Raw genomic sequence first — 12,122 nt, 5'->3', positions numbered from 1 at the left:
TCAGTATGCTTCCGTTTCCAGTTACGTAATACTGTTTATATGCATCCGTTTTTTATCGTCCGTCGTTGATTTTATAGAATTTTATTGGTTTATTTCAAAATGACAGCTACTACCTCAACACGATTGATGTGACGGAACGACGAACGACGCATGACGGATACATATAAACCCACCTTTGCTAAGTTTAAAAATTGAAATTTGTTTGCAAAAGAAAAGTTTAATTTTCTAAACAATTATCATAACAAAAAGTAATAATAACAACAAAGGGCTTTACACTCTGGATCATAGTACATCCAATATTCGTATGGAGCTACGATATCGCTGTCTCTCCTGTATGTTGAGGTCCAGTTTATCGAATCCGGAATTTTGACGCTTTGCGTATGGTACGGACACTCCAAGTGATATAATATCCACACCTGAAATAATAGAATTAGTTAATGAATAAGGACAGATTGGAATGATATGAACTATTTTTGATACGAGATGGCGTAGCGTTTGCAATAAGTTTGTTCATTATTGTAGAATTCCTCACTCTTCTTTTTCAAAGATAATAACATATTTAGTATAAAATGACAATTTTAGAATGCCTCTCATCCCATGAAATACAAAGCGTCTAGCGATTTGTTTATACATAAATCATGCCTTCATTACCTGTTTCATAGGCCTGTCCACCGGAGGCTGAACAACTCTGTCTTTAAACAGAATTGCGTCTGCATCGGAAGCCCTGCTCCTATCCGCAGTCAAAGTGCATCTACTGATAGGGCATTCGTGAAATGCTGCACTGCCCTTTTTCTGGCCCCAGCCGCTGAATCCGTTGTACAGCAAGATCGTCTTTTCCGGCGAGTCGTACCCTAAAACACAAATAATATGTCAAATACAGCGATCCTTTGCTATTCAGGATGGTCCGAACTGCCATTCCCCAAACTTCGGCAGCATATACTGCTGATACAGGGTGTAAAAGTTTCATTTTTTTCAATTTTTTCTAAATAATTTCTGAAGTAACGTCAATATTTGGATAAAATGTATGTCTGGGAGTTTTTGATTTCCCTGTCTGGGAGTTTTGAGAAGAGATTTGATTTCGATATCAATATGACTCCCTACTTATAGAAATGTAAATGTGTAATCCACATAAAATATTTTACAAAACGCAATACTAAAATAATTGAGTGATTACATTTCATTCTTCCCTTACTTTGGCACGAACATTTGCAATCTACGATTAAAAGCAAAAAGTATAACAAATATGTTTCGTTGTATATTAGGTTGGACTGGATCCAATTTAGAACAACCGGCTACGGAACATTAACAACTGCATGCAAAAATTTATATGCAGTTGTTTTCTCCACGTAAAATACTTTCAGCAATTAGTAAACTAATCGATTAAAACTTGCTTTATACACATTTATATTTTTTTATGTTATTTGATACCATCAACAGAATTATTTATAGAGAGTCTTAAATAAGTGGGCAAATATTTGCATTTAGTATAATTCGACCCAGAAACACGACTATGAGGTTTGTTTCGCAAAAAAAAAATTTTTTCAATTTTAGAATTTCTTAAAAAACTGGTTTGGTTTAATTTTAGTTGAAAAACATAATATCTTGATAATATAGCAATATGGATAGTAAATTAAATTTAAAAAAAAAAAAAAAAAAAAAAAAAATCAGTGGTTCTCAAAACTTAAACTTAAAAATATATATTTTATTTTCAAACTAAAATAACTCTCAGTTTATTTTGGAATTATTTGAAAAACGGTAAAAGAAAAATATGTTTCTTTTATCGATATTTTACCAGCCCACAAAAAAAATATTTGCACTTATTAAATTCACCTAATATAACACTGAATAATGGAGTAATGACTGAGTCTAATAACTATTATTATAATCATATATTAAGGATTGAAAAGGCGCCATGTTAACCATTTTAGAACAGCTGCTTTTTTGTAAATTATATTTGACTATTTCTTGACAAATTTATCTTTTCCTTGGTTCGTTGTGCTCAGGCCTTTCAGGTGTATTTGAATTATTTTCTGCTTGTTTTTATATTAATAGGTTTAATAGAAATTACAGGTGTAAATCTAAAATGATATTATGTCAGGACTTGAATAACGTTAAATACATTTATTAGTATCTCTAGTCCCGAATCAATAAAATATGCGATTCCTCTTTAATTATCTAATACTAGTTTGTACTAAAAAAGAGATAAATGTAATTGAATGTGTGCAGTGTACACACGATTTATTTAGTTTTATTGCTTGAAGATAGCGATGGTATGTATAATAAACGTGATTTTGATTTGCAGTATATATTTATAAAGTAACAACATGTAACAACTTAGATAGGATATATCTTACGAAAACTGAGATATATAATAATAACTGAGACGAAAAATTCTAGTTAACTCTTATATTTTCAGAAATTCCAAGGGTGTGATCAATTATTAAACTGAACCATAGACTTAAAATATGTTTTATTTTAAGTCGATGAACTGACTTCCTTAACACTTGCCCTAAATTAAGCCACCCTGTATCTCTTACCGTTTTTGAGAGATCCCAAATAGCGTTCCTAATATCCAGTCGCACACCCAGAATACAGATCAGGTACTTTCAGGTTGAATAAGATTTTATTTGCTTTTAAAACCTCAATCGCCCATTTTTTTAAATATCTAAAAAAAAAATTTTGGATTTGTTTAAAAACAGTGATGAATTTAGGTCAATAATATTATCTCATCTTCCCTTATCGCCATAGAATAATGTTGAAAACCTAGCTCGGGAAAAGTTTGCCAGTTTATATCTCACTAAAAAGGCCAATTAAATGCTTGAAAATGCGTTTACTAGCACAAACATTAAAACTCCATTTTGTTTGAAGGTTTTTGTTAAATTGCAAAACTCTTTGCGCTAAATTTTCCTCGTTTATGTTCTCTGGAAAGGTTTTCAGGTCATTTATCTTGTTCTTTCAAAGTTTATCGAACTGCAAAAATTAATTTCTTAGTTTTTATTTAATTAAAGGAAACTTTGAGGCACAAAAAAACTGACGTTTAAGGTGATGAATTGTGAATGATGAATAAACATCGATCTAACACGAACCATCAAAATAATTAAATTTGATTGCTTTTTTAATAATATTTGTGCTGTATAAAAAGGGCGATTCTTTAATACTGCGAAATCAGTAGCGGCGCTTGGGTGCTTTGGGGTGCACAACCTTAAACACGCTCTACAATAGTGCAGAGAATTCTTCGAAGCAGGCCAAGGTCGCGTTTCGACACCCAACTTTGTCGCGTTTCGGTTTATTTCTAGTTGTCTTGACCTACTTCGGTTTGCTTCGACTTACTTTCGATTCTTAAAAGCGCCGGAAAACTACTCTGTTAGGCAAGGCATGGGTTTTTTGTGGCGTTTCCTGTTACCTCGTTCAATTTTGTTTCGTTTGAGCTATCCACAAATTAATATTTGAACACGCGTATATAACATGTAGAGTAGATATTTAAGAACAAAAACTTTTCACTCAATCTGCAGGAATCTAATTGCAATATGTTTATCAAACAATTTTATTAGAATTAATTAGTATATAAAATTATTGTATATGTTATGTTTGTTAATTGGTTAATATAAAGTAGATTACAAACAGTTATTAAAAATATAAATACTTATGAAAAAGTGTTTATGGTATTTTGTGCTTATTTGTGACATTTAAAAAATGTTGTATTGTACTTTTTGCCTCGCTTATAACATTAAAGATATAGCCTCGTCATAAGAATTCTCATTTTTATACTAATAAAACAATATACTATTATCCCTACATATAACAGTATGAAATAAAATTGTACGTCAATAAAATTTGGCCTCAATTAACTTTTACAGTATTTGTTTTGAAATTCTTAATAAATATCTCACTCATACTGTAAAACTTAATTTACCGGACTTGTAATTACATATTACGATATATACCGGGTGCGTCTTAAAAGTGGCTCATCCCTATAACTTTTTTTATTTTTTTGATAAAAAACGAGATTTGGTATGTTAATATATGACAAAGAAGTAGAAGAATCCCGGACGCATGGAAAAACGCATAAGTTGTGCTATTATACAAAAAAGGAGATTTTACAAATATAGAGAATTATAGACCAATAAGCCTTCTCTCGCATCTATACAAGCTCTTCACTAGGATTATCAACAACCGACTGTCTACGAAACTAGATTCCTATCAGCCATTAGAACAGGCAGGCTTTCGAAAAGGTTTTAGTACCATCGATCATCTACAAACAATTAAAGCAGTCATTGAAAAAACAGCAAATTACCGTATACCGCTAATTTTGGCCTTTGTAGACTACCAAAAAGCCTCTGACAGCATCGAAACCTGGTCATTTCTAGCTGCAATGGAGGACGCGAGAATTGATTCAAGGTATTATACCATTATTAAAAATATCTATGATAGTGCAACCTTCCAATTAAATTAGATGATGACCTCAAAACAGAAAAAATACCACTCGGCAGGGGCGTGAGACAAGGAGATACCATCTCTCTTAAGTTATTTACACTGGCACTGGAAAATGCCTTCAAGAAATTAGAATGGGAAAATAGAGGTCTAAACATGGGGGTACACCTTAGCCATCTGAGGTTCGCAGACGATATTGTCTTGCTGAGCACCGACATTCAAGAACTAAATACCATGCTAAATGAACTAAATGACCAATCCCAGAAAATTGGTGCCAAAATGAACTTGAAAGACCAAGATAATGAGCAGCAATATCCATAACATTACCGTTGACAACGTTATTATTGAAAACGTAGATTCATTATATATATTTGGGTCATAAAATCAAGTTGGGCAAGGAAAACCAAAATATGGAGATCAAACGCAGGATCCAGTAGCATTTGGAAATATGAGCAATATTTTCAAGGATAAAAGGTGCCCATGAACCTAAAGAAAAGGGCTTACGACAGCTGCATTCTACATGTGCTTACGTATGGCTTGGATACTATGGCAATTACCCGAAAAACAGCTGAACAACTGCGAGTTGCACAAAGAGTTATGGAAAGAATCATGTTGGGAGTCACCATTAGAGAAAATTACGGAATACCCACATACGTCAAAAACAAAATTAATAGATGTCGTTAAGAGTGGCAAGTCTGAAGTGGCAATGGATAGGACATGTGGCAAGAGAGGGTCCAGACCGATGGCCCCAAAAAGTAATCCTATGGAGACCTAGGGGAACAACAAAAAGTGTGGGCCGACCAAAGAGATGGGTCGATGACATCAGGGCAGTGGCGGGAAGTCAATGGATAAGATTGGCTAGAGATCGAAGCATGGAAAAACCTAGAAGAGGCCAAAAAATTCAAGAGGATGCCATTTAAAATCAAAATTTTAGTCATTTTCGGTGAAACAGGAAGGAACCGAAAACAATTAGATACAATCAATCTAATTTATGTCATATACTAACATACCAAATCACGTTTTTTATCTGAACAAATAAAAGTTATAGGTGGAAGCCACTTTAAGTTAGCACCCGGTATATACTTATAACGGATCTTATCTTAAAATACAAACTCGTATGTAATACTATTAAAAGGTTGAACGGTTTGTCATTAGTTATCAGTGTGAATATGCTTACCTTGATAGTCATCTGGCATGTACATCAACTGATCATAAATCCTATCTCCATCGGCTTGATCAGGAAACAGTCTTGGAGGTCCTTTACTTTTCGTAGGGTAAATCGTACCATCAGGCAGGAACCACGGCCTTTCTGGAGGTTTCACTGTTTTTTCCGGCTCCTCGAATATGTTGTTATCGAGAAATTCCTTAAAATAAACAAAAACAAAAATGTAAATTAAACAATAATAGCACAGACACTCTATATAGAACCTACCTCTTGTTCTTCTGGTCTCTGGGTTTGAGCTCCGAGTTCATTTTTAAACACTTGAACCAACGGTTGTGCGGATTTGTTGACCAGATGAGACAAGTTGTACTTGGTACCCACCAAGACCGTCACTCCGATAACCACGAGGAAAGCTAGGACGAACTTGCGGGCTGAGAGTCGTGGAGGCATTTTAGGAATACTCCATTACCTGGATGGAAATATTGATTGAAAAATAATGGAAAAAACTTTTCACTTAATACAGTAGTAACTAAATTTTATTGATAATTATTCTAAATCCTTTTTCTTACAGAATCATTCTGATGAACAAGTTAAATACAGGGTACGGCAATAGTGCGTCGGGCATGTGTAGCTCCTAGAATAAAAAACTTGGGAATTTTGTTTAAGGGCAAACCTGTATGTACTAGGATGTATTTCAGGAAAATATTATATGGTGCCTCAAGAAAGTATGAGTGGATCGGGATGCATTTTGTTAAAAGGAACACCCTGTATATTATTACATTTTTTTTTTTTTTTTTTTTTATGTTTATAATATTATTTGATATTTTCAGAGGTTAATAAATAAATAAAATATAAATTTTCCAGCCTTTCTTAAAAATTAGTAAAAATACAGAACTGTCTTGAAATCAAAAGTATATTAGGTATTTATTTTAGATGGTCTATACTTACTTATTATAAATAGTCAACAAATCATACAAGATAAATACACACGCCTAATTTTCTAAAATATCAAATAATTTTTTTTTGTTTTTTTAAATGGAATACTGTATATTATTTTTCAATAAATTTTTTTTTTTTTTTTTTTTTTTTTTTTTTTTAAAAAAGGTATTTCAAAATTTTGGTTTTGCAGATATTCGCGATTTTATATTTCTATCTCTCTACAGTAAAATTTTGTAAAGCTACACATTGATTTTTCTAAAGTATTTACCGTTGAGAGTGCCATCTCAAATAATACTGCGTATATCTGCCGAAACCATTAAAAAAATTTTCCATTATTTCCATTAAAAAAAAAACAAAGAAAATTATTTTGCCTGGATTTAGAAAATTTGACGTAAATTTTGGACACCCTTTATTTATTAATATCTCTGAAACTATCGAAATGTATTTACTCTTAGCTTATTATATCTTAGGATTCTGTAAAATGATCTGAAAGAAAGTCAAAAATGCAATAATATACAGGGTGTTCATTAAAAATTCCGATCACTCTACCCTGAGCCACCTAGGATTAAATATTTTCGACATACAATCTGGTACGCTCACTGGAGACTACGCCAAACAAAAGTTCTAAGTTTTTATTCTAATTTTTTTTTATTTTTTTTTGAATACCCTGTATAATGTCTAGTATGTCACTGATTTACAGTGGACATCAATTATTACAAACAAGCTATGCGTCTATGCACGACGTTAGCTGTCAATTGGGAAAGATGGCATAGTTCCAAACCTAATTTTTTTAATAATAAATTTTCCGTATAATTTTTTCCGTTAATTTTTCCGATATTTTAATAATTAATCAGCTATTCGGGGCGGAGATAAAAATCGGTCCAGACATTCTTGAGTAGTTCTAAACGGAGTAACTTGACTTTGTTTTATTTATTTGGTATAATATACTACACTAAGTATGTAAGTATGTAATGTATAATATACACATATTATATTTTGGAACCACACCATTGTAATAGTTTATTAAAACTAACACATTTAATAAACATCACATCAAATTTAGCATAATTATAATTTCCGCAATTTTAATCTTAGCAACATATATATCTAACTATATTATACAAGCTCTTATTTTGGGATTATTCGAGAGATTATTTAATTTTTTAGTTAATATAACTATGAAACACTAATGTACAGGGTGAGGTCAAATTCGGTAACTTTTAAATGGAAACACCGTTTTCTATAGAAATGATAAACTAATATCGGTGTCTGGGCTCAATTTTCATCAAAAACATGATGGTGAAAACCACTCATCAATATCTGTTACCGTTTCGGCGTTACAGGGTGTTTTCAAAATGTGCATTTTTAGCAAATCGCTGCTTTTGCTCTGGAAAACTGTATTTCCATGAAAACGTTTCCAAAGCACACCTTTTACGTAGAATTTAATGGTTTAAGTATCATTTTTTTAAAATTAATAATTTATGAGTTATCAATGAAAATTGATTTTTTATTTGGGACACCTCTATATTTTTAATTAACGAAGTATAATTACCTTTCCCAAAATATAGCACTTCATATTTTGTAATAATTCATGAAATACAGAACTTTTAAAGTTCGCCACTTTTAACTTTTAACTAGTAGGCTGGACCCCTTATTGGCAAGCCCCTAATGGAACTCAACATATTTTTCCAGCAGACGACGCACCGCCTCTGAACGCTGAAGTTAGCAAATTTTTGCAGCCAATTTCAAGAATAATTGGATGGCTAATCAAGATCCCAGCCGTTGGCCGTCCAGGCAGCCTGACTTAGTTCCCATGGATCTAATCCTGGATATATTTGCGGAAGAATAAGGTTCCTTATTCGTCCGTATAATCTAGACAAAATTAAAAATACTTAGCAGTTATAAGAGGGTATCTTTCACACCCACTGAGTTAATGAATTTCGCGGGAAATGTTCAAAAACTGCCCCGTCTGTCCATAACAGAAGACGGTCGATATGTCGAACACCTGTAGCAAAATCTCATGCCTTGGTTTGCTATTTATTTTTATTGTTATTAGATTTAGTTTAAATGTGTTGATGTTGGTTAAATATATTTTAAATTGTTATAAAATTCTGCATCTCTCATAGCAAATATTATTTTCCTTTTAATTGATGTTCACAGCTAGAATTTTTTTGCATTACAGCCGGTGTCGTTCAAAGCCTACTTATTTAAAGCCGGCGAATTTTTATATACCCTATATCTCGAAGAGGAATCGAGCAAAATATCAAGTGTGTTATATTTTTGGAAAGGTAATTTTAAATTATTTTCAATAAATTACAAATATACAGGGTGTCCCATATAAAAAATGAAATTTTCTGTTGATAATTCTTAAATTATTAATTTTAAAAAAATTGTACTTAAACTACGTTATTCTACGTAAAAAGGTGCTTTGGAAATGTTTTCATAAAAATACAAAATTTTCCATAGCAAAAAAGTTACAGCGATTTGTTAAAAAAATATCGATGTGCGACTTTCACCATCATGTTTTTGATAAAAATTGAGCTCCAGACACCGATATTAGTTTTCGTCGATCTCCTATAGAAAAGGGTGTTTCCCTTTAAAAGCATCCAATTTGACCCACCCTGTACAACAAACTTAATTTAAATTGCACTAATACCTTAACAAGACTTTGTATCACACCACTATATTATATAGAATTATTGGAGTAAACTATTCTGTGGATATTTGTAATTTTTTTTTTTAAATTTCTGTTTAATGTCTATACACTAATTAAAATAACCGTCATAGACACTGTTACGCTCATTTTAATAACTAATATTGCATTAAATAAAAATTACAGTTGGATTAATCAATCAATACTAAGTGAGTTTTTGCCATATTGTAGTTTTTCAAATTCATGACCAAGGATAACACTAAAAATTTGATTTTTTTGCGAAAATTTCCAAAAATTATTTTGAAAAAACTTACCATATTTGTGATCAGAATGTGTTGAGACAACTTGGCGGAATTATGAAAGGATTGTTGCTGATAAGGTCTGATTAATTTGTTATCTTTTATCTTACGCACTGATAAAACAAAGCAATAGCCACACTATATTATACCATTGGCAATAAAGATTTTATTTTTTATATAATAAAAAATTTAAAATTTTATATGTCCCGGTACTAGTGCTTCGAGTAACGGTATAGTAACAACAAATAAATATATTTTTTTCGCAATTATTAAAATAACCTTCCCGCGATTGGGCTTACATATAAAGTAGCATATTTCGCCAACAATAATTTAAATTGTCATTACTCGCTTGCGTATTTTGCGATTATCAGAATAGGTGTAAAATGGTATGATAAAATGCCTGTCCTTTTTTAAAAAATACCTACATGTATAACGATGGTAATACGAATAATGTTGGAACTGATTTATTTTTATTTTGTTGCATTCTAACTTATTCAACAATTTATCCTTTTTTTAATTTTTAGTTAATATTTCGCACTCTAGATTGAAAGTTAAAATACTAAGCGAAAATATCAAAAGTTGACATGATTGAGGATAGAGTGCCACGACAATATAGGGACAATTTGACTCGAAATACTCGAAATATCAAGTATGTGGTACCAAAATATTCGTAAAAAATACTTTTTGAGCCACAGTGCAATGAGCCACCCTTGTACCATTTGAAAAAGAATAGTTAAGATTAAAAATACGATTTGGGCATCTTTTACCGGCCAAGAAAAAACACGAAAAGGATTAGACGATCAAATCTAGTTTTTCAAGGCTTCTTTATTCAAAATTAATGAATTTAACCCAACCACGGCACTCTAGATTGAAATGTAAAATACTTTTTTCTTGTTTTTTATAATAAAAGTTGACACATGATATGTCCCGATTTAATTAATCCCGATTTATGTCAGATACTAATACACCAAATCTTGTTTTCTTATCCTCTAAAAAAATAAACACCGAGTGCATCTCAAAAATAGCACACACCTATAACTTTTTTATTTTTTCGCATAAAAAACGAGATTTGGTATGTTAGTATATGACATAAATTAGGATTAATTGACGTATTCAATAGTTTTTGGTCACTTCCTGTTTGACGGGAAATGACCACAACTTAAAGATTAACTTAAAGAACTTAACTTTTGATTTTTACATGGCACACTCGGTGTATTTCTACTTTATTCGGTAGAAAGTAACACCCTGAGTAGAATGACATATCATATGTCAACTTTTGACACTTTCGCATATGGTTTATTTGAAATCGTAACATGTGGTTCATAACGACAATTTGACTCGAAATACCAAATGTGTGGTACCAAATTATTCGTAAAAAATGCTTTTTCCAAATATTAATGAGCTAACCTTTTCCTATTTGAAAAAATTGAGATATGATTAAAAATAAGATTTGGGCATCTTTTAACCGGCCAGGAAAAGACACGAAAAATATTAGGCGATCAAATATATTTTTCAAAGGCTCGTTGATTAAAAATTACATTACTGTTTTTAACACATCCATGGCACTCTATATTCAAATTCAAAATACGATTTTTTTTAAAGCCAAAATGTCAAAAGTTGACTTATGATATGTCATTCTATTAAGAGTGTCGTTTTCTGTCGAACAAAGTAGAAAAATACCCGTCGAGGGTGTCATTTAAAAATCAAACGTTGTTGTCATTTCCGGCGAATTAGGAAGTGACCAAAAACAATTGAATACGCCAATTAATGTCATATACTAACAAACCAAATCGTTTTTTTATGAAAAAATAAAAAAGTTATAGGGGGTGAGCCACTTACGAGACGCACAAGGTATATATTATAAAAATACAATTTTGTAGTAAAATTTAAGGTTCTTTTGTACAAAAACTTATCGAAAACCGCAGGTAAAACTTTCAGTTCATACACTAGTTATTATTAGTAATATTTAATCCCTCCTTTTAACTGACATAAAAGAAGTTCTAAACACTTATTTCAAAGACCACCGTGACGCTGTTTTTTTTCGACCGTATACTATTTATAAAATAAAATATTGTTCTGTGTAAATTTGTATATACTTTACTTACTTTATTATAACGAATCTATAACTTATAAATAATGTGGACCAAGCATAACTGTATTTTTTTTATTATTAAAACACTTAAATTTACTAATAACCACTAAGCACAGAAACTGACAAAATAAACTATAAAGATAGCAGTGCAAATGTTATTTCTCTCCTGCCATGTAGTGCAAATACAGTTATCTAATACAAACACGACTTTTTAGTAATATATATTCTGTCAAGATATGTTTTTTTTTGTAACATTTCGTTGGCATTACTCAAACATTATTAGAAAAATGGGAATTTATTTTTAATAAAGACCAAGCTTAAAATTTTGTGCAAACGAAAAAAAAATTGAAAATAATAAAGGATTTTCATATAAAACGCCTACTTTTTTGAAGTTTTGTCCCTTTTTAATATTGGACGATCTCATTAATATTCCCTTTTTTCAAACGTCACAAAAGTATTAATTTTAGCGACGTGATTGACAATATAAAAAAGTCATTTTAACGCCTAGGCATAAAAGTAAATCATTTTTACGCCTAAGCAGAAAAG

At 31.3% G+C, this 12,122-nt stretch overlaps 1 protein-coding gene across 1 annotated transcript; it reads right to left on the bottom strand.

Moving 5' to 3' along the window:
* Nucleotides 1-236: 236 nt before the first annotated feature.
* On the bottom strand, nt 237-11,696 carry LOC115887927 (glycoprotein 3-alpha-L-fucosyltransferase A-like). The gene is made up of 5 exons (XM_030907464.1): nt 11,590-11,696; nt 5,864-6,062; nt 5,609-5,795; nt 652-851; nt 237-416 (listed from the first exon to the last, which is right to left on the bottom strand). The coding sequence occupies exons 2-5, from the start codon at nt 6,041-6,043 to the stop codon at nt 237-239; spliced, it is 747 nt and encodes a 248-aa protein (XP_030763324.1). The 5' UTR covers nt 6,044-6,062; nt 11,590-11,696.
* Between the last annotated feature and the right edge of the window lie 426 nt (nt 11,697-12,122).

Source organism: Sitophilus oryzae, unplaced genomic scaffold (assembly GCF_002938485.1).
Source record: "Sitophilus oryzae breed Bouriz unplaced genomic scaffold, Soryzae_2.0 scaffold_1165_pilon_pilon, whole genome shotgun sequence".
NCBI classification, from domain to species: domain Eukaryota; kingdom Metazoa; phylum Arthropoda; class Insecta; order Coleoptera; family Curculionidae; genus Sitophilus; species Sitophilus oryzae.
Note: the sequence above shows the minus strand (reverse complement) of the source record. Positions and strands in the feature narration are given on the sequence as shown.